General features: G+C 33.1%; 2 protein-coding genes across 6 annotated transcripts; one reads left to right on the top strand and one right to left on the bottom strand.

The window, feature by feature from the left end:
• Positions 1-116: 116 nt before the first annotated feature.
• On the bottom strand, positions 117-13,539 carry LOC114944601 (beta-1,3-galactosyltransferase 5). 4 transcript variants are annotated; one of them, XM_029320608.2, is made up of 3 exons: positions 13,345-13,539; positions 3,094-3,686; positions 117-2,766 (listed from the first exon to the last, which is right to left on the bottom strand). In XM_029320608.2, the coding sequence occupies exons 2-3, from the start codon at positions 3,650-3,652 to the stop codon at positions 2,252-2,254; spliced, it is 1,074 nt and encodes a 357-aa protein (XP_029176441.1). In that variant the 5' UTR covers positions 3,653-3,686; positions 13,345-13,539; the 3' UTR covers positions 117-2,251. The 4 variants fall into 4 exon arrangements, with proteins under 4 accessions (XP_029176441.1, XP_029176433.1, XP_085339598.1 ...); XM_029320600.2 differs by having other exon boundaries at positions 3,094-3,690; XM_085483472.1 differs by lacking the exon at positions 13,345-13,539 and adding an exon at positions 12,813-13,006.
• A 530-nt stretch (positions 13,540-14,069) lies between these two features.
• On the top strand, positions 14,070-19,144 carry Sirt6 (sirtuin 6). 2 transcript variants are annotated; one of them, XM_029320574.2, is made up of 7 exons: positions 14,070-14,535; positions 14,817-14,944; positions 15,404-15,522; positions 15,650-15,773; positions 15,914-16,087; positions 16,349-16,472; positions 16,562-19,144. In XM_029320574.2, the coding sequence occupies exons 1-7, from the start codon at positions 14,470-14,472 to the stop codon at positions 17,042-17,044; spliced, it is 1,218 nt and encodes a 405-aa protein (XP_029176407.1). In that variant the 5' UTR covers positions 14,070-14,469; the 3' UTR covers positions 17,045-19,144. The 2 variants fall into 2 exon arrangements, with proteins under 2 accessions (XP_029176407.1, XP_029176415.1); XM_029320582.2 differs by lacking the exons at positions 14,070-14,535; positions 14,817-14,944 and adding an exon at positions 14,958-15,101.
• The last annotated feature ends 694 nt before the right edge of the window (positions 19,145-19,838 follow it).

The following is a 19,838-nucleotide window of genomic DNA, read 5'->3' on the forward strand; positions in this document are numbered from 1 at the left end:
GCCAGAAATTATTTGTGTACTTTTCTTCGTATATTAAATCATACACATACACGCAAAGATGATTTGATTAAAAGTTACACAAAATGAATGCGAATGAAAATGAGGAATACACTGTGTATTTTAAATAATCCATTATTTATTGAAATTATAAGTATTTATTCCATCACAAGAATTATACTAATGCGATTTCACATTATCGCACAATAGAGATACTCCCTCTTTCCGAACACAATGTACAAATAAAAATAGTATATAAGGAAAAACTCGATACATTGGTAAAAATGTCTGAGAATATCCACGTCGAGAGGAATTATAATGAGTGAGATCCTTTAATAACTAATATAACCATTGATCTTTTTATCCTATAGTGTGAGATACGAATATGTTGCCTAGTTTCGGAATTTACTGCGAATACTTGAGAGAGGTGACGCGAGTCCTCTTTCTGCTATATCACAAGAAAAAATTCGGCTCCGAGCATAGCGTGCTGGCGAGTGGAATTCTGCATGTTTTATTCCGGTAGACACATTCGTTGTATTTTCAGAGCAAAACAGAGTTACAATGCGTTTGCGAAGTAATACCGGAGTTGTCACATCGATCATCGATATCCTAGAGAAATCACTGAACGTAAAACTGAAAGGACTAAATTACGTTTCTTTAAGATTGTTATAATTTGCAGGCACGTACTTTTCATAATAATACGAAATATACAATTCGTGGATGATCAGAAGAAAATAAAGAAAAATCAGATTAAATTGACACATAAAAAATTTAAAGACATTCAAAAACAGACAAATATCTGCGATCTCTGTATCTAATTGCGAGTGGACCCTTGTTTTGGGGTTGTACTTGTTGCTACATAACAATATTAATTTGTTAATATTCTTGCGTAACAATGTAATAATATCTTAAATTTGCTCGTATTAATTACATTACATTTAAGTACATTCACAAGTGTGACTCCATACACGACCCATCCCCCCCGTTTCTTGTTGCCGATTAATAGATTTACAATAAAGTGTAACACGCTCGTCTCTCGCAAATTTCTATCACTGCGAGAGGAGAATGTCTTCCATCACGTGATACGTAACATTTCTTAAATATATTAATATTACTCTCCTCACATATTGTGTTGGCATTTTTATAAATACAAATAAAAAAATAGATAATGTGTATTTTATTCTTTGAAACGCAAAAAATGAGATAATTTTTCATAATATCAGATTTACCTTAATTCAATACGATGTAATAATCAGGGCTCATAAATGATATGTTAAGTAATAATGAATTCTCATTTTTTTTTTATATACATGTATATTTTAACAAATTTTCTAGACAAAAATGTCAAAGAGAATCTGAATAATGAGATTCTTGTCAATTCTTTCCCCCCTCCGCCCACTCGTTTAACATAGAGATCTATAAATATATATGTGCGTATATTTTACATATAGTGGCCAAAGATGGCTGAATTAAGACAAACTACACATAAAAATCAGGTATCAATTGCAATTGTGCTGCAAATTATTAAATACTGTTATCTATCCCATGCGATAATAACTTGAATAAATTAGAAATAAATCAAAATAAAAAACCTAAAGTATATATGAAATTGAAAACATTGATGTTTTCGAAAATCAGTTTTGATGCGACACGATATTCAATTACAAGCCCTGATTATAAATTAAGAGCCTCTATTAATTGAAGAGAAAAAAACGAATTCTTAAAAGTAAGACACTTGATTGAAACATTTTCTTCACTTCTGAGTATTGTTCCGAGATGAATATTTGAGTACAGGGATTGAAATCGGTATTTCATTCAACTAAATTTAAACTCCAATTCCATGAACTAGCAAAGTTTGATCCCTATGTTATTCGTGACAATGAATGTGACAAATAGTTATAACGTTGTACCTTAGTACATGAATTGAATTCGATGAAATTATGCCGGTTTCAATCCTTGATTAAATAAGACTACCTCGTAATATTTTGTTACACATATGTTTTTTGCGTCTGTATGTGTATGCATACACAGACACATGTGCACATATATGCAACGCACTATTACATATGCATTATGTATGGCGTTTGTGCAAATAATCGAACACTTACGTCGGACTATTGTACAAATATATGTATACAGAATTAAGATACGCGAAAGATATAAGAACATTCAATGTTTTTTCTCTTACCTAGCTTTTTTCTTCGTGTTACACCGCGCCCGAAATATAATCGAAATTGTTCTATTTTAGATGTGTTTAATTCAATAGGCTTTTGCTGCTAGGCCGTGGTTTAGAAACTAGACTATGTAAGGCTCGTATTCCGCTCTCCGTTAAATCCGGAGGCCCGAACAGAAAATCTCGTCGAGCACTCGGGTTCGACAACAGGTCCCGCATGCTCTCGGTCGTAAGCACCCAAGAGTGTAATGAGGTTTGAGTTAAATTTACTTTCCTAGCCAGTGTCCCGGTAATGTGCACGTCATCGATCCAGAAGTACGGCTCCTTCTGGGCCTCGCGGTACAGTATAAATACACTATCAGGCGAGTATAAGATCGCCCATCCGGCACAGTACGCGGGATAAAGTCTACCGGGATACTCCTGAGGGGAGACGCGCCACTTTGAGCGCCACGATCTCTTCACTGCGGAAGCTGACAGAAGATCACAGAGAATCAGACGTCTTGCACCCCACGGCGAGAGGCCACGCGTTAGAAAGTCCAGCATGGCCGGTAAATGAACAAAAACGTCGTCGTCTAATTTAAGTATATATTTGGCACCTGAAACAATCGTATATATTAGAATGATTTATTTTATCATACTTCATATTTATATATAATATATATATATATATATATATATATATATATATATATATATAATACGATATTTATATGTTTTTTCAAATTGATGATTAATATTATTTCTCCTATCTCGTTAAGTTATCTTATGATACAATCGATACACAAATCTATCTGTGATAAATCAATAAATATCTGATATATAAAATATAAGTGTGACACGTGCGAGAAACGAAATAAAAATATAACCGGGCTACATTCATATGTAATTAAGAGACGAGGATATATAAAACTTGAATATCTTACTTGGACAGTAATAAGTAGCCCACTTTAATCCCATAACGTGCTTGTAGGTCATGTTTCTATAGGCATCAAGAAAGTTTCCCTGTATTAAGTCTTGATATTTCTTGTTTTCCTCTTCGAGTCTGGATTGATACTCCTCCGAATATCCCACGAGAAACAATAAAGTCACGTCCGGCGCTTGTTGACCCCAGGTTTCCCGCACGACGTGCCTCTTCGGAAAATTCCCCGGCGCCGAGTGAACTAACATGAGCAGCAACGGTTGCGTGCGATTGCAGGGATTGTGGTTCATGGTGAATCTGAAGTCCGTGATGTTGATCAACGTGGATTTATCATCGGACGGAAGTTCGTTTATCGAGTAGGGCTGCGCGGAGGGTGTGACGTTTCCGGGAAATATAAGGATATATCCTGGCGCGGCCACACCGCCGCTGGAGTAAGGGATCGGTGATCCTGAACCATCGATGTGAATCCAGAACGAGAAGCATCCAGTTAGTGCCAGAACGACCACGAAGATGAGGGTGCATGGCGACGTACCGGAGGCATGGAGCCGTCGCTTATCCAGCATACTAATGAGCCCCTTTCATCATACACGTCGGATTCTTGCTGGAAAATAAGCAAACGCATATTCCTTCATTATTTATTTCATTACTTATCTCAGAATTCGCAGATTATTACGCACCTCGCGCATTCCGGAAGACTTTATTACTATTCAACTACCGACCGATCCGCTTATACAGTTGGACAATTTTTCTGTTAAATATTTAACACATTCGTGTGTAAATTTAACATACTGCTGTTGTGTTAATTGAACTCAAATATATTAAATTATATTAAAATAACTGTAAAAATAACACAATATGCATCTATTTTTAATTTTATATAATGAATATGTTATATATTATTTACAGAAAAAAAAATGTTGATTTTATTCTATAAGTAGGAATGATAAAATGTAAAATTAAAATTTTTTGTTAATTTTTACATTAAAATTATGTTAAATTTACATAAAATTTATTTCAAATTACTTTGAATTTTTGTGTTAAAATAATATAGTATTCGTGTCATTATTTAAAATTGTTATAACCCGTTTGGGACATGTACTATTTGGTAAATTTATCACAAATTTCCCAATTGCACGCTTACTGATTCTAGATTAAAGATTACGTTTCGATCCACTCGTGTGTAAGTATATATTATCGCACAGTGAATTATGTCACGAGATATCGATAAAAAATACCGATTACGAATTAAAGTGCCATAAATATACACATACGATTTCTGAATTAACATTTTCTTTCTTCATTTCATTCATGATTCGAATCGATAAAAAATATCAGGCAGCGAAGAAAGATAGGATCAATTCAGAAGTAATTTTTTTTTTTGCAACAAGTAGCGCACGAGGAAAAATCTTGCGTACATTAATTTCTCGAAGCGCAGCGTTCAAGGAGAAAGGTAGTTCTCTAAAAGTTTTATAAACAATAATAATCTCGCTCGCTCGTATATAACTCGAGCGAAGTAAAGTCGAAAGTTATTAAACGATGTCGTTTGCAAGAACTTCCCACACGAATCAATAAGAGGTCAACCAGCGTGTGCTAGATATGATATATACGACAAGCTATCGACACCGAGATTAAACCCTACGCTGAAAGTGAGTCTATCTTCTGTCCGATTCTATCTAGGTATAAAAAAAATAATACTTTGACAGGTGTTTTCCTTATCGCTGTATACCGGAAGAGCCATCGATCAAGAGCTAATGATTACGTAGAATTGTAGGATGCGTAAAACCGGCACTTGTGCACGCAAAGATAATGAGATAAGTATCTGCATCTAATCACTATTTATATACTACTTATTACGGCAGATAACGATATGAAACGTCAACTTGAAATACACACTTATAAAAGATTATAATAGCTCAACGATAAAGATAAGTCGCTATAAATCGAAACATAACAAGAGCTACTTACGATCGTCAAATAATTTCATTTATTTTTTTGTTTTATTTACAAGTAAATCCATTTAGATGAGAAAATATTTACTGTCTGTGATAATAAAATATTTTCATTATTTTTCAGACTCAAGAATACCTAGTAAAATATTTCGCTAAATTATATTAAATTATGCGAGACGAATAAAATTCAAATGTTTAGAAAAAGTTATGATATTTAATATTATATAATATCTATAAATATTTTCGTGATAATGCTGCTTGATAATGGAAGCGACACAAGCTTAAAATTGAATTTTTCAAAGTATAAAATATATAAATGCACTAATACATCCATCAAATCTCTGTATTGTTTATAAAAAAAGTATAAAATTTTTAGGAACCCCAGTTCGACAAAGCTAATACATTTCTAATCACATTTCATTGAGAAATTTCTAATTAAATTTCACGCAGATTAAATGGAGAATAAGATTTGAAGTTGAATTGTAAAATCAATTTTACTCAGGAAGAACTATGAACAAACACTTGTCAGGATATTCATAAATATAACAGATAGTTCTATCTCAGATAGAACCAATAAAAGATTTCTTTTCAACATCCTCGACATAACAGTGTGTATACATTTACTAGACAGAACTACTAATTCTATGCGCAAACATACGCGACAATCACTGTTACGGATTTTCTGTTAGCTCTTGCGATTTGCCAGATGTAAATATAGAGAGAAACATTATTATCTTTTTAAGCCGATAATACTATGCGAAATGACGATATTCAGTCTAGATAATTCAAGCTAGCATTATAATCCGCAATTTAAAATAATAAAGAATATTATTGCGCCACACCTTATTTTATATATATTTATATAATAAAGAAAAAACGCGATAATATTCTTAATATGTATATATAAAATAAAATAATTTTTTTAATTAATTTTAAATTAATTAATTTTTATTTTTTTAATTAAAAACATTTTTTTAATTAATTTTTTCAATTATTTTTTAAATTAAATGATTAAGGAGGCGATATAAAAATAGATATGCATAATTTCATTTATTATGAAATTGAATAAAATAATAAAAAACCGTTGCGGTGATATAAAATTTTAATAAAATTTTAATACAAGAATAATACACGATATAATGTTAGATATTGCATAATGAAAAATTTATATCACATTTTTTATTTACCTATATTTTATTCAACGAAAGAAATTACGCCTATATCTATTTTTATATCACCTCGCTAATGATTTCTTAATTTTTTCAGAGAAAAAGACCCTTTTTGACGGCAACTGAAGCTCTAAATGCATATAACACTTGGAGAGTTAATGAGAACGACAGACATTACATTACACAGTATTAGTTGGAAGATTATAATTATTTCTTAATTATTTTTTTATAATAGCTTGACGATAAGCTGCAGCTGCGAGTTGTAAGAAGACGTAACATGCTTTATGCTACCACTATAATTACCAAGAACGCAAGATGGTAGAGAGGGAGGGGCAAGACCAACTTGTGCTATATATTTTTCATATATCAAGGTCACGAGAAGTTCACGAACAAATAGCGACCGTTGGTCAGCACGTAATGAATTCGTTCTTTAATCTTAGTTGTGAATAGTAGACCAACTTCTATAACTTTAGCGAGGATGTCGTCATGAAAAATCGATTTAATTTACGTTCATTGATCGAAATCAGTCTTAATAGAGCTATATTGATTTCAGATTAGCGAGCACGCGTCGTTCGTGCCGTAATCGACGAATTATGTGGGACGGAATGCCAATCTAAAGTGCCCCCGTATTTCTTTAACACTCCGTCCTCTCGCGGAGCTTAAAGTGGAATATCAAGAGGGGAACGTATGTAAAATAACACCCGAGATATGTAGATAACGTCGGTCAATACTGCTCGCTGCGTTCGTATATTTGTCAAACAAGGTTCAACCTAGCTACATACAAGAAGAACCTTGTGCGTTTTTAATCGAGATATAATGAAAGTATAATGATGAAAGTATACGAATGAGGTATAATGAATACAGGTTGCAATATCAAAGATTGTATTGAGATATCATATTCAAGTAATTATTTCCTCGCTCGTGCTAGATCGCATTTTTAGAATTATTTTTCTTTTTGATGTAAGATTTGTGATCTGTTTTTTTTTGTTTTTTTTTTCAAAATATAAATAGAGAAATATATAAAAATTTGATGATATATTTTCAAGATATTAAAAAAATGTATAAAATGTCTAGTCAAGATGTTTTCTTCATTTTTCTTTTTTATTATCGTATATTAATTTTGTTTTTATTGATAGAAAAATTGGGAACGCGATAATTACGATGCAGATTTATCTTATCATACTTAATATATACGTCAAATTGTTTGAAACATTTTTTATCACAAAGACCTTCATTGCTAATGATGTTAATATATAATATATTTATTATTCGAAAGCGTTAAATTATGAGAAATATCACAATCATCGTGATTAATAGTGATTACAATGTGACTTCAAAATAATTTCTTCTCTTCGACATTATTGATAAATAATCAGCGAATAATTGAACAATCTCCCTAAGTAATTCGAAAATGCCATTATTCGGATTACAGTCAGTTTGTTATTCAATATTACACAGAAAAAGGAGATTTCTTCACGTTCGTACGTAATTCGAACGTTTCACAACCGCGAATCGGAGGGAAACACAAGTGTTAATTTTCGCGCCCAGTCATCGCTGCAATTGTACGAACGTGTCGTAATCAAAGGTAGCAATTTTCGCGGATCTAAAATTTAATTGGGGATCGAGTGTGTAGTGTCAAAATCACCAAAGGGTTTTATAGTAATACAGCTGCTCTCGTAGCGAACGGAATGCTGCGCACACAAGGGTCGATTGCTTTGATCCTTGAATCATCGGGTTCCCCGAGGTTGACATTATCGATCCGGGGAGTTCATCATGCACTGACACATGTTAGACCAATATTAACACTTGAAAATCGAATTCAGAAACTACTATGAAATGTTACGTATTAATAATGTAAAAACGATACTCCGCAAAAAAAAGCCCTCCAGGGGAGGATCATTAATTCGTAAGAATAATAAAAATGCTTTCTCGAAATTACTTTCTTTCGTGAATCCTTAATTGTACATTAATCCTTAATTTTCACTAATTCATTAATCTCGAAAGAACAGATTAATTGACTAAAAATTATATTTTATATTCAAAATACTTTAACAAATAATTTTTTAAATGAAAAGTATATTTTTCTTGTGTGATTTTGTGTTATTTTCTCTGATTATATGTCGCTAAAGAGATTGAAATAAATAATCATTTTTATCGCTTTTAAAAATATGAGAAAAAATTAATTATGTACATAGTAAAATTAATCGAACCTATTTTATATCTTATTATGACAGATAGTAATATTTTTGTAATAAAAATATTAATCCTCCATAAAAGGAACTCTTATAATAAATTTTTTCCAATATTGGTCCACGATTACCATATGATTCTTTCAGAATAAATTCTAAGAAAAAATTCTTTCTATGCAAAAAAAACAAAATATTGAAGGTTAAAAAAAATGTCACAATACAAACGACAAATGAGCGACTCTAAAACTCAAAGAAACTTTCGTTTCAATTTATTTTCTATATTATTACTTTGCATTTGCATTCGTACATATTATTTGCAATGCACATTGCAATGTACATTGCAAATAACGTGCACTACAAACGGCAAATATATTATACATTGTAAATTAATTTACCTCTATATTTCTTAGGCCTGAGTAAAGAATCCACGAAGAAATAGACAGAAGAGGATCATTTTTACGTGCGTATAAAGGCGGGATCCACGTATGATTAAATTCGCCCTTTAACACGCGCACTTAGGTTTGCCGAGCCTGTTATTGGGTCAGGAAGAATTGTCACGGGATTATTCCAACCCGAGGGACCAAAAAAAGCCGATCACGGTGAGTTTGGGTGCCACACTCCAAACATCTGAAACTGGGTGATGACGCACACCCTTCATCTCTTAGGTCCAACACGCGTCGCCAAGCAACGTGGCACCAGTTCGGCGCCTGTCAGGGGCGGCTGTGTGGGAGAAATGTCCGTAAAGGTATATCTTGCGTTACCTAAGTCGGTTACGAAAGAAACAATATTTTTCCTCCGGTGCAAAAAACGAGCGATCCATCCGAATGAATTTTGTTTATCTCTCCGGAGATGCATTATTTATTTTGACGGAGCGTCGAATAAAATATACGATCGAAAGGAAAAAGTTGGAACGGTAATGTAACTCTTCGTCAAAAGAGACATTGGAAGAAATATATAAGCGTCGTTTTTTATTTTCTACGCGAGAAACGTCGGAATGATTTCTAGTTGAAATAATGTCGCGGGTTCTTTCGCGAACAATTGAAGACCTGTGGACGATAAATTTTATTAGTTTCTATATAAATACGTCCTTGACTGTACCATAAATAAAGAAGGCCTCGAAACGTATAGGATAAGAATAAGACGTAAATCGCTCAAAATACATATAGCTAATTAAAAATTGCGCAATTTAGAGAGAAAGAGAATTGTTACGAGTGCCAAAAAGAAACAAGCTCTTGCGTACATATGAAAATATTTCTCATTTAACAAAATATACACTAAAAAATTTATTTAATGCGATAATAAGTATTTATTTCAATACTGCCGAATGAATCATTTATTTGAAACTAATAATATTTATTTGATATAAGAAAATTCTTTTTAAAACAAATAAATATTTATTTGTTTCAAATAAATAATTCTATTTGGCAGTATTGAACTAAATATGTATTGATTTAGTCATTTTTATTCAGTGTATTAATAATTATCGAAAAATACTTTTTCATTGTTTCATTTTAATTTCTCTTTTTTTTTTGGTTTTTTATATGAACAAGCTTTTGATGGAAACGCTGACGAATATTAGTTATTATCCACCAGCATCAAAATAATTGAAACGATTTATTTCTTCGACCAGCCTTTTGTAACAAAAGCCTCAATATCACGCGAGAACACTCCCGTCAATATTTCATTTTGCGTTACATGTAAAAGGGCTTTCAGCACATTTACGACGAAACGGAGTAAAATATCCCTCAAAGGGATTGGTTATTTAGAAAAATCAAATAAAATTTTCATGTAGGACGACGATCTTTGAAGAAACTTTCAATCGCAAAAAAAGAAGAATTCAGTTCTGAACAACAATCGTCTATGTAATGATCGCATGATTTATTCATTACGTTTAAAGTTTTCATGTCGTGCGTTACGAAAGTCCACCTAATGCATTCTTCTTCCTTTGAGAAGAGTCAGCTTTGAGTCAGTTGAAACACGAAAAGATAATCAAACGCGTGACCTCTCTTGACTATGTCTAAGAATGCGAGTTTCGAAATTCTTCGCATTCCATGGAATTATGATTATTTACGAACGCGATCCATAGTTTGTCCCATATTTTATTCCATTTTTTATTGCAACGTTCAACGTATCGAAGCAATATTGTGCAATTGCAGATTTTATCACGATACACAGAGAGAATTTTCTCTTACAATTTTTACCTTGAAAATCATAAAAATTACGAAACAATATTGAAAGAATTTTATAAAAATTTCTCTGATTAATATTCACCACAATAAAAATATTAATATCCATACTACAATAAGATATAAAATAGGTTACTTTTACCATGTACATATTAATATTTTCATTGTGGTAAATATTAATCAGAGAAACTCTTATAAAATTCTTTCAATACCGCATGATTACCATGACTTTTAGGATAAATTTTAAGAGAAAATTCTTTCCGTGTATAATTTCAATTTTTTTTAAATTCTTCATGAAATATTATTAATGGCGAAATATTTTCAAGAAAATTCAAGCTCATATTAGTGTAATAAAATTTCACTTTATAATTATCAGCTGATCAAGCTTCGAGGGAAAGAATTTTACCATGGCACGCGATTGCCGAGTTGAGAAACCACGTGCCTTATTGAAATTGAAATAAAATTGAGGAACGATGAGGGGATAACAAAGAGTATATTTACAAAATATTAAATGTGTGTCAGGTTTAACGATCCCCCTAAAAAAATATGCGCACAAAATAATGATAAAATATCCGAATATTTATATACGTATAACTTATTTTCCGCAAGATCCCTTTTCTAAGACGCGTAAACCCGAATTCATTAAAATGTATGTCCCGGGACAACATTTGCGTGCGTTTCTCTCTCTCTCTACGACACTATATATAAAATAAACTTGTATTTGTGCTTGTTACGACATCTCCGAGCGAAAAGGGCAGAACCAGTGCCGTAGCTAGAGAGAGATGAGCGAGTATCCGACAGTTTCGAGTACAATTCTTGGTTCGATCAAATTCCGGACGCCGAGCGTGTACGATATTATTGATCCTCGTAGTTATCTAATAACTACCGTCTTTAATAACTTTGCACTTTGCGCAAAGTAGTATGCGACCTTGCGTAACTGGCATATCAGCTTTTTATGTCAAAACCGGCGTGAAAATGACGTTGCGCCAAGTTATGCATTTTCTTATTAGGCGCACAAGGTACCTCATTCTTGTCTCTGTTTAGCACCGAACGTGTGGACTTCTAATTGTTTTATCTATTCGTTGTCATTATTCCTTGTATATCGATTCGAGAATATTGAAAAGCAAGTCTTTCAATTTTTATATTTTATGCACTGAGAAAAAATCGTTCAATTTATTACTATTTTGTTAATTGAACATGTATAAGTATTTAAATTAAGTACAACATATTAAATCTATATATGTGGGATTTTAATACTTATATATGTTCAATTAACAAAATAATAATAATTAGTTGAACGATTTAGTCAAATTAACAACTTTTTTATATATACCTGTACACAAGTATTATATGTATATGTGGAAAATTTGCAGTTAAAAAAAAAAATATATATATATATATATTGTATACATTTATTTATATTACGAAACTTAGATTAAAAATATATATTTTTATATATTATATTTATATATAGTATTTATATAAATTTTCTAAAAAATCTTTCCTAATCTTATCTTTTTTCCAATCTGTCAATTAAAAAGAAAACGTAATAATCCTATATTTATATTAATAAAATCTTATTGATAAGTTAATCGAAGTTTTATTGAAATGACCTCAATTTTTTATTCGATCAAAACATAATAAAAGAAATAGAATCCTTTTAAAGTAACACGCAGTAACATTTTTATTCAAACGAGAATTTATGAGAAAGCGGCTTTGGTCAAAAATTTCTGGTGTCGGAAACACCCAGATCGGCTTTCGTCCTCAAAATACAAAACCCGTTTTGTGTTTGCTCAAAAGGGAATCTCCGCCCCTATATCTCTCGAAACAGGAGCGTCTCTGAATTTCAGTTTGATTTGAATGCTTACACACATATACCATACATGCAAATGCAGAGTCTAAATATACATTAAAAGCAAAAAAGGTATACACGCGAAGGAGATGTCGCTCCGAGGTGCATCCTCCGAATTCCTCTCCAAAAAAAAAAAAAAAAATTCATAAAAATGACAGAGGAGGAAGCGCGAGGGTATCCTCTCGTACGTTTCCCTCTCGGAAATAAATAAATCCACGCGAACGGATCCCGGCGATTTTCGCGCGGATTCCGGCATTCCAAGGACACGGCTGGCAGACGGGGGAAAAAAAAATCGCGGACGCGGTGTGGTGACCGCGTTACACCGTTATGTGGCTAGAGATGTTACAGAGAAGCCGACTGTGCATATAGGGTACTTACAAGTCGCATGTGGTGAGAAACTCCGAGAGCTCGCCGACACCCGCTGCGACAGTAGAAACCGCGCCACGCACATTCGGAGAAGCCCGGTTTAGCCGCGGAAAACACACCGACTCTTCGTCGAGCGACGCGACACGAGCTCGGTGACGGTTTGAGGTTATATACCAGAGAGGGTGTGAGTCCGGAGCCGAGAACGCGCGACAGAGGGAGAGTGGGAGAGAAAGCGAGTGCGAGAGAGGGACGAATAAGGAGGGGGAGAGAGAGAGAGAGAGAGAGAGAGAAAAAGAAAGAGAGAGAGAGAGAGAGAGAGAGAGAGAAGAGAGAGTATTTTCTTGCGGAATCATCTGATCGCGCACGCACATCGACGAACGCGAGGGAAAAAAAAACCACGCGGCACCTGTCATAGCTCGCACACCACGTGTGTGAATGTGTGTGCGTAAAAGGAATTCGCGTGAATGACCGGGGAAAAAAAGGAAGAAAAAAATTTTGTCCTGAAAGATCGTCGTTATGAATAGCTGGATTAATATATACATACTCAGAAGTGCGTTTTCTTCTTTTTCTTGACGCCCTTCATCTTCCTTCTTCGGCGCGCGGTCCTCCTTGCTCGCGGCGACCCTGTCACTCGAGTTGACGCGACCGTAGTAGAGTAGACGTCACGCGCGGCATGCGCGAAATGCGAAATCCTCCCTCGATATATATAGATAGACGACGAGGAGAGGTGAGGAGCGAGAGAGACAAAATCTTGCGAGAAAGTGCGATGGACGCGAAACGTCAGAACGCCACCAAAGTACATCGACGTTTTCTGGAACCTTCTAGCAATCTTAATTTTTTTACTATCGATACAAACTGCTCCTCCGATAAGTGTCGCTCGATCTTTCCCAAACTCGATATTTTTGTAAAAAAAATTTTTTATTACATTAAACACCTTGTTCCTCCCTTCTTTCATGAAAAAAGAAACAAATAAATTATACTTAAAAAAAATATAATAACTGTCAATATTAATTAAAAAAGAAAAGAAAAACAAACGATTGACACGTCGGCGAGTTTGACAGATGAGCGAGTTTGACAAGTGGGCGAGTTTGACAGGTGAGCGAGTTTGACAGGTGAGCGAGTTTGACAGGTGAGCGAGTTTGACAGGTAAGCGAGTTTGACAGGTGAGCGAGTTTGACATTTTGAAATTGGCGCCAAACGCGTGACGCGGCAGCCTCGGTTCGTGCATGAATTGAATGCACGCGAGAGGAACTCGGGCCAAGTCGAGCGTCCATGGCGTCCCCGGAGCCGCCGCTCCTGCGGGAGGCGCGAAGCGCAGGGCGCATGCCCCGGGCGGTTTATTATCTTCTTTCTGTTCAAGTGCCATTTCGTTGCATGCAGTGCAGTCTATAAAACAGAATGCGTTCCCCGCGGGTCTCGAGTTTCCTATCACTTATCGTCATTCGTAGCGTATAAACATAACAGCACGCGGTCATTAACTCGATTCATATTGTGTTTACGTATCCGTTCTGACACATGGGAGCGCGGCCGGAGCAAGGCTGAAATCGCGTCCGTTTTCACTGTTCACGGACGATCGTAAAAGACGGGCCCGGATATCCGTTCGTGGCGTCCCCCAGGCGTCGTCTAGAATTTACCTGACGGGATCTCACAGACGAGCGGCCGCGCAAAAATGTCATCCAGCTACGCGGACGGGTTATCGCCATACGAAAACAAAGGAGTATTGGGTCTGGAGGAGGTAAGGGAGGAAAAAAGGAAGAAAGAAAATACTCTCGGCGGGATCAAATCTTTTTCTTCTTTCTTTCTTTCTCTTCATTCTTTCGATCTTATCATATGACGCGTATCGAACGACTGATACGATTTTTATCTTCGCGATCGAGCGGGAGCGATACTTAATTTATTTATTTATTATTTATTTATTTAATATTTATTTATTTATTTATTTATTTTTTTTTTTTTTTTTTTGTTTTTATTTTTATTTCTTGTTTTATCTCTACTCTCTGATTCCTCGACTTCCAGAGATACGACAGCGTCGAGACTCTTCGGCTGAAATGTGGCCTCCTGGCTGACTGGATACAAGGAGCTCGTCACGTAGTGATCCACACAGGAGCCGGCATCAGCACCGCCGCGGGTATCCCGGATTTTCGGTGACTATCATCTGCGGATTTCTCAAGATTATGAATCTTTCACCTATTCCTCGCTCCTTCCCTTCTGAATTCACTTGTGTCAAGTCTTCGAAGATAGCATTTTGGCATTGCGTGTAACAATGTGTGATACATGAAGAAGCTTGAAGCAAAACACCAAGTATGAGATGTGAATACGTAACAATAAGCTAAACTGTTGAGTTGTAACGATACATTTTTTTGAGGAAGAAAAAATCTCTTCACTATTGTGAAACATTTTAAAATTGTACTTACATATGCTTACAGTTTTTCTAAATTCTGTAGATAATTATGTAGCTCTTACATCGTAACGCAAAAGAAAAACAAATGTGAGAAATTTAAAGATCAACTTATAATTATTTTTCAGTGAATAGATTAAAAAAAATTCAATAATTAAAATAAAACATTATTTTTGTTTATTTTGATCAATATTGTCTCTCTTAGGGGTACAAATGGTGTTTGGACATTGGAACAAAAAGGATTAAAACCTTCGATGAACATTTCCTTTGATGACGCAATTCCTACAAAGACACATATGGCATTGAAAAAATTGATAGAGGCTAGTAAGTGTTGGTGAATGAAAAAAAAACTGTAAAAAGAACTTTAATAGTTTTATTATTTTAAAAGTTTCAAAAATTCTCTTTTTTTATTTGATATCTGTTTATTACAAGATTTTTTCTTTTTGTTTAGAAAAAATCAAATTTATCATAAGCCAGAATATAGATGGATTACATCTACGATCAGGAATACCAAGGCAATATCTAGCAGAACTACATGGAAATATGTTTACAGAACAATGTGATAAATGTGGCAGGTCTGTATATAAACGTATCATTAAAAAAGGATATATAAACTAAATATAAAAAAATTAAAAGGACGTATTGTAATTAAAATAATAAAATATATAAAGGTTCTATTATAATGAAAATACTGAAAATTTAAATGACTTTATAGGCAATTTATTCGGAATTTTGCAACCAAAAGTGTGGGAAAAAAGTCTTTGGATACTGTATGCAGATCGGAACAGATAGGCGGTCGTCCATGTCGTGGTCGAATGCATGATACTATTCTCGATTGGGAGCATAATTTACCAGACAGTGATTTGACATTATCCGACTTACATTCCAGGTAAATGATAAAACTCTGTATTAACATTTAACAAATAGTTGAAACGTGCTAATATTTGAAATTATACACATGCAAATTATTATTATAATTAATATATTAAAAATAATGTAAAAAAATTATATTAAAAGTTGTAAATAACATAATTTTAATATAGCTTTTATGGAATATCTCAGGTTCAGCAACAAAAATTTTGACTAATATTTATCTCTAGTATTGTATATTATCTTAATATCAAATATTTAAATGCTTGCATTCTTTTAGCGTTGCTGATCTAAGTATATGCTTGGGAACAACGTTACAAATTATTCCAAGTGGTAATTTGCCTTTATATACAAAAAAATATGGAGGTCGTCTCGTTATATGCAATTTGCAGCCAACAAAACATGTAAGATTATTATATAACATTAAACTTGTAAAAATATGTATGTTTGACGTGATTTTGTTAAAGTACAATTGAAATAATTTTGATTACAGGATAAGAAGGCTGATTTAATTATTAACGGCAATGTCGATGAAATAATGGTCGCAGTCATGAAAAAATTGGGATTGGAAATTCCGGAACACGAAAGCAGTATGGATCTAACACGAAATTCAGATTCAACAGCTAAAGAAATGGACTGGACAATCCCAACCAGCAGAATAAAAGAGATGAATATGCTGTACAAAAAGGTATGCAAACCGATGCGAAGGAAACGGAAAACATTTATGTACGAGAGAGAGAGAACAGATACTAAAACTGAAACTAAAGCCAGAAAGCAAGCGTTTACAGTTAAGCAAGAAATCAAATCAGAAGATAAAATAACTACATCAAATGTAGTATGTAATACTGAGAATGATCTCGTGGTTAAAGATCCTGTTAAGGCAGAAGAGAGCGTAGAAGATGTTGAAACATATAGATATTCGATGGAAGACCCAACGGAGCACAACACTGTTCTGGAAATGAATCAAACGGTGTAGCAAGTTTTAATGAAGCATGGTTTTAATGGATAATTTTCCATTCTAATGTTTCGATTATTCTCAGTGTATGCTGCAGTTACTTATGAGTGCATATCGAATCATATTTATTATATGTGAGAAATATCCAAAAGTGGAATAAGTTTGCTGACCGTCAATAGACAGATTTGTTGCATATTTAAAGTTAAATTTAGTGTTTAATATAGTATTCTCTCTCCTTTCTCGATTTCTTTAAGTTTTCTTATTTGGATATACAAAAAAAATCTATGTAGAACAATATATAAAACAAAATTGTATCTTCATTACTTTTGTTTTTTACACATTTAAAGTGTCTTTTCATATGCAGCATGCTGCAGCAAATCAGTCACGTGATCAAAATTTATTAGAGCATATTTCTTTGTTCTCTTATTATTTCAAAGTTAAAATTACGATTTTTGCTTTTATATTCTTATAATAATCTATTTTATTCTTAAAAATCCATTATTTAACTAATATAATAATAATAATTATAGAATCAACTAGTTGCATATTCTTCTGCTTTGCTGTTTGTTCAACTTCACCAATAGCAACAAACTGTTGCGGCAGCATGCTGCACATGAAATGTTATCTTTACGTGTTGATATTAGAACTAGAATATTCAGAAAGCAATAATAAATCTATATGTTAAAAATAATATCTAATTTTGTGTAATTTTGGAAGTATATTCTGAGATTGTAAACGTAAAACATTCATTTAACATTAGATATGCAACGAGTTAATGTAAGCTCATAATTTTGTTTACAGGACATGTCATTTATGGTAAATCGAAAATATTCCAATAATTGTATATACTCTTAGTATCTATAAAGTGTTGCGTTTGTGCTGCATCTGCTTTTTACAACTCGCCTATATATTTACGCATATGCATATTAGATATTGTATTACGGCGAGAAATTCGACGTGAATTAGTTAGATCTCTCGACGAGCAACGTGTTCCAGATTTCTCGTGCATAATATGATACTTTTTCCACTATAGATTATTAATAAGATAATTGGATAAAAAAGATCTTCCTATAACATTTCGCCAGTAAAAACTTCCATAAGCTTTTTTTTTAAAGAGAGAATAGCTAGATTTGAAGTAGTTGCCTATTGTTAATAATAAAAATAATTCAAATATAAACTGCTTAGTAGCCAATAATTTATGCTCATTAATCATCAAAAATAATGTGTATGTGTGTCTCAAATAGATTTTTACATTGTTTAGAGTGAAGATTAGGAATCTTCATATATATACATATATATTCTCTTTTCCTATTTTTTTGTTTTTTGTTTTTTGTTTTTTTTTTTTTTTTAATTTTTATTAATCGTAATTTTTTTCATCACGATGACGATGAAAAAAAATATTTATACTATATAAACAATATATATCTTTATTAAAATCATTTTGAACGTTTTATAGGTGACTAAAAGAAAATATAAAGCTATTAAAATAAGAATGGTCTTTTAACAAAACGACATAAGTGATTGGATCACAATGAATTTTTCGTTTCTGCTGGCGATGCTCCGTATAACTTCCCTAAATACTGCTTGCTTAAATACACACAGACATATATTATTCCGGGCTTCGTGTGCGTTTAATCGTCCTTGATGTTCGGATATGTTCGCCTTACAGAAATCGACAACGTACACGAAACCGATTTATAAATGCGCGTGAAATAGTTGTGTATAACGCGCTGTTTGTGTGAGTTAAAAAAAAAGGTAATTAAAAAAAAAATATAGCACTATATTGCTGCAAGCTGATGTTAGATTAACTGGTAAATTCAGATGTTGAATTTTGAACAGAGTGCGCCTTTTTCCATATAGTGTTGAAAGGGAATGTTGAAAGTAAAAGTTTTAACGATATCTCGCAGTTAGTACGCTAAATAAACGATTTTCGCGTGTAGATGAATATAAGCTGCAACGTATAGGATACATTCAGTGATAGAGTGCAATATAGCGCGAATCATGTAATATTTATATTGTACATAGTGATGTTTGCTTCACTCTCATCGTAATGACTTTATTTAAGTAATCATTATTACTCGCCAGATATAATATTCGAAATAAAAAGTACATCTATGAAAAGGATCGTGTAATGTGTACATAATATCTCCCAATTATATATTCTCTCTCTCTCTCTCTCTCTCTCTCTCTCTCTTCCAGAATTCGTCCATAAAATATAAAAATCCAATGCATCATTTTTTTTACAAAATTGTTTCAAGTCGACAAGAAAAAAATTATGTAAAAATGATAAAATTATATTATAAGACATTTGATATATTTTTCAAAAAAACATGAATAATAATTATTTAATTATATTTTTAGTAACATAAAAAAAGGAACTATTATTTATATTACACCAGAATATTACGCGTACCATTATATAAAAATTAACAGTTCCCTAGTGTTGAATTGAAAATATCTCTAGATTCGAATGAATTGGTACGTGTATAATCATAAAATTTATTACAGGATAATGGCTGCTACAAATGTTTCGAAATATCGTTCCCTCTTTATTCTCATGGAATGTAAAACAAAGACGGAATGACGTTTCATTGCATTCGTAGTGCAGTCTAGATGCAGTCAATGGGTGTAACTGAAACTGACCGTAATAATACTGCGATATCGCGATAACAATTGCAAGATATCGCGACTGCTAACATTATCAATACTTTTTCCGTTTTTGTCCAAGGAAATGCAGATCGTTTTTTTTGCAAAAAATCCTAATTTGCTATAAATAATGATTTTAATTTTTAATTCATATAATTATATATAAGAA

Source organism: Nylanderia fulva, unplaced genomic scaffold, assembly GCF_048542155.1.
Source record: "Nylanderia fulva isolate GAGA-0341 unplaced genomic scaffold, ASM4854215v1 Scaffold25, whole genome shotgun sequence".
Classification (NCBI taxonomy): Eukaryota; Metazoa; Arthropoda; class Insecta; order Hymenoptera; family Formicidae; genus Nylanderia; species Nylanderia fulva.

Bases quoted from the DNA above. Each gene is read 5' to 3' on its own strand.
- LOC114944601 (XM_029320608.2), bottom strand. From the start codon at position 3,652: ATGCTGGATAAGCGACGGCTCCATGCCTCCGGTACGTCGCCATGCACC. The intron at 2,767-3,093 runs GTAAGATATTCA...CGATTGTTTCAG, and splicing joins GGCTACTTATTACTGTCCAA to GTGCCAAATATATACTTAAA.
- Sirt6 (XM_029320574.2), top strand. From the start codon at position 14,470: ATGTCATCCAGCTACGCGGACGGGTTATCGCCATACGAAAACAAAGGA. The intron at 14,536-14,816 runs GTAAGGGAGGAA...CTCGACTTCCAG, and splicing joins GAGTATTGGGTCTGGAGGAG to AGATACGACAGCGTCGAGAC. The intron at 15,523-15,649 runs GTAAGTGTTGGT...CTTTTTGTTTAG, and splicing joins GAAAAAATTGATAGAGGCTA to AAAAAATCAAATTTATCATA.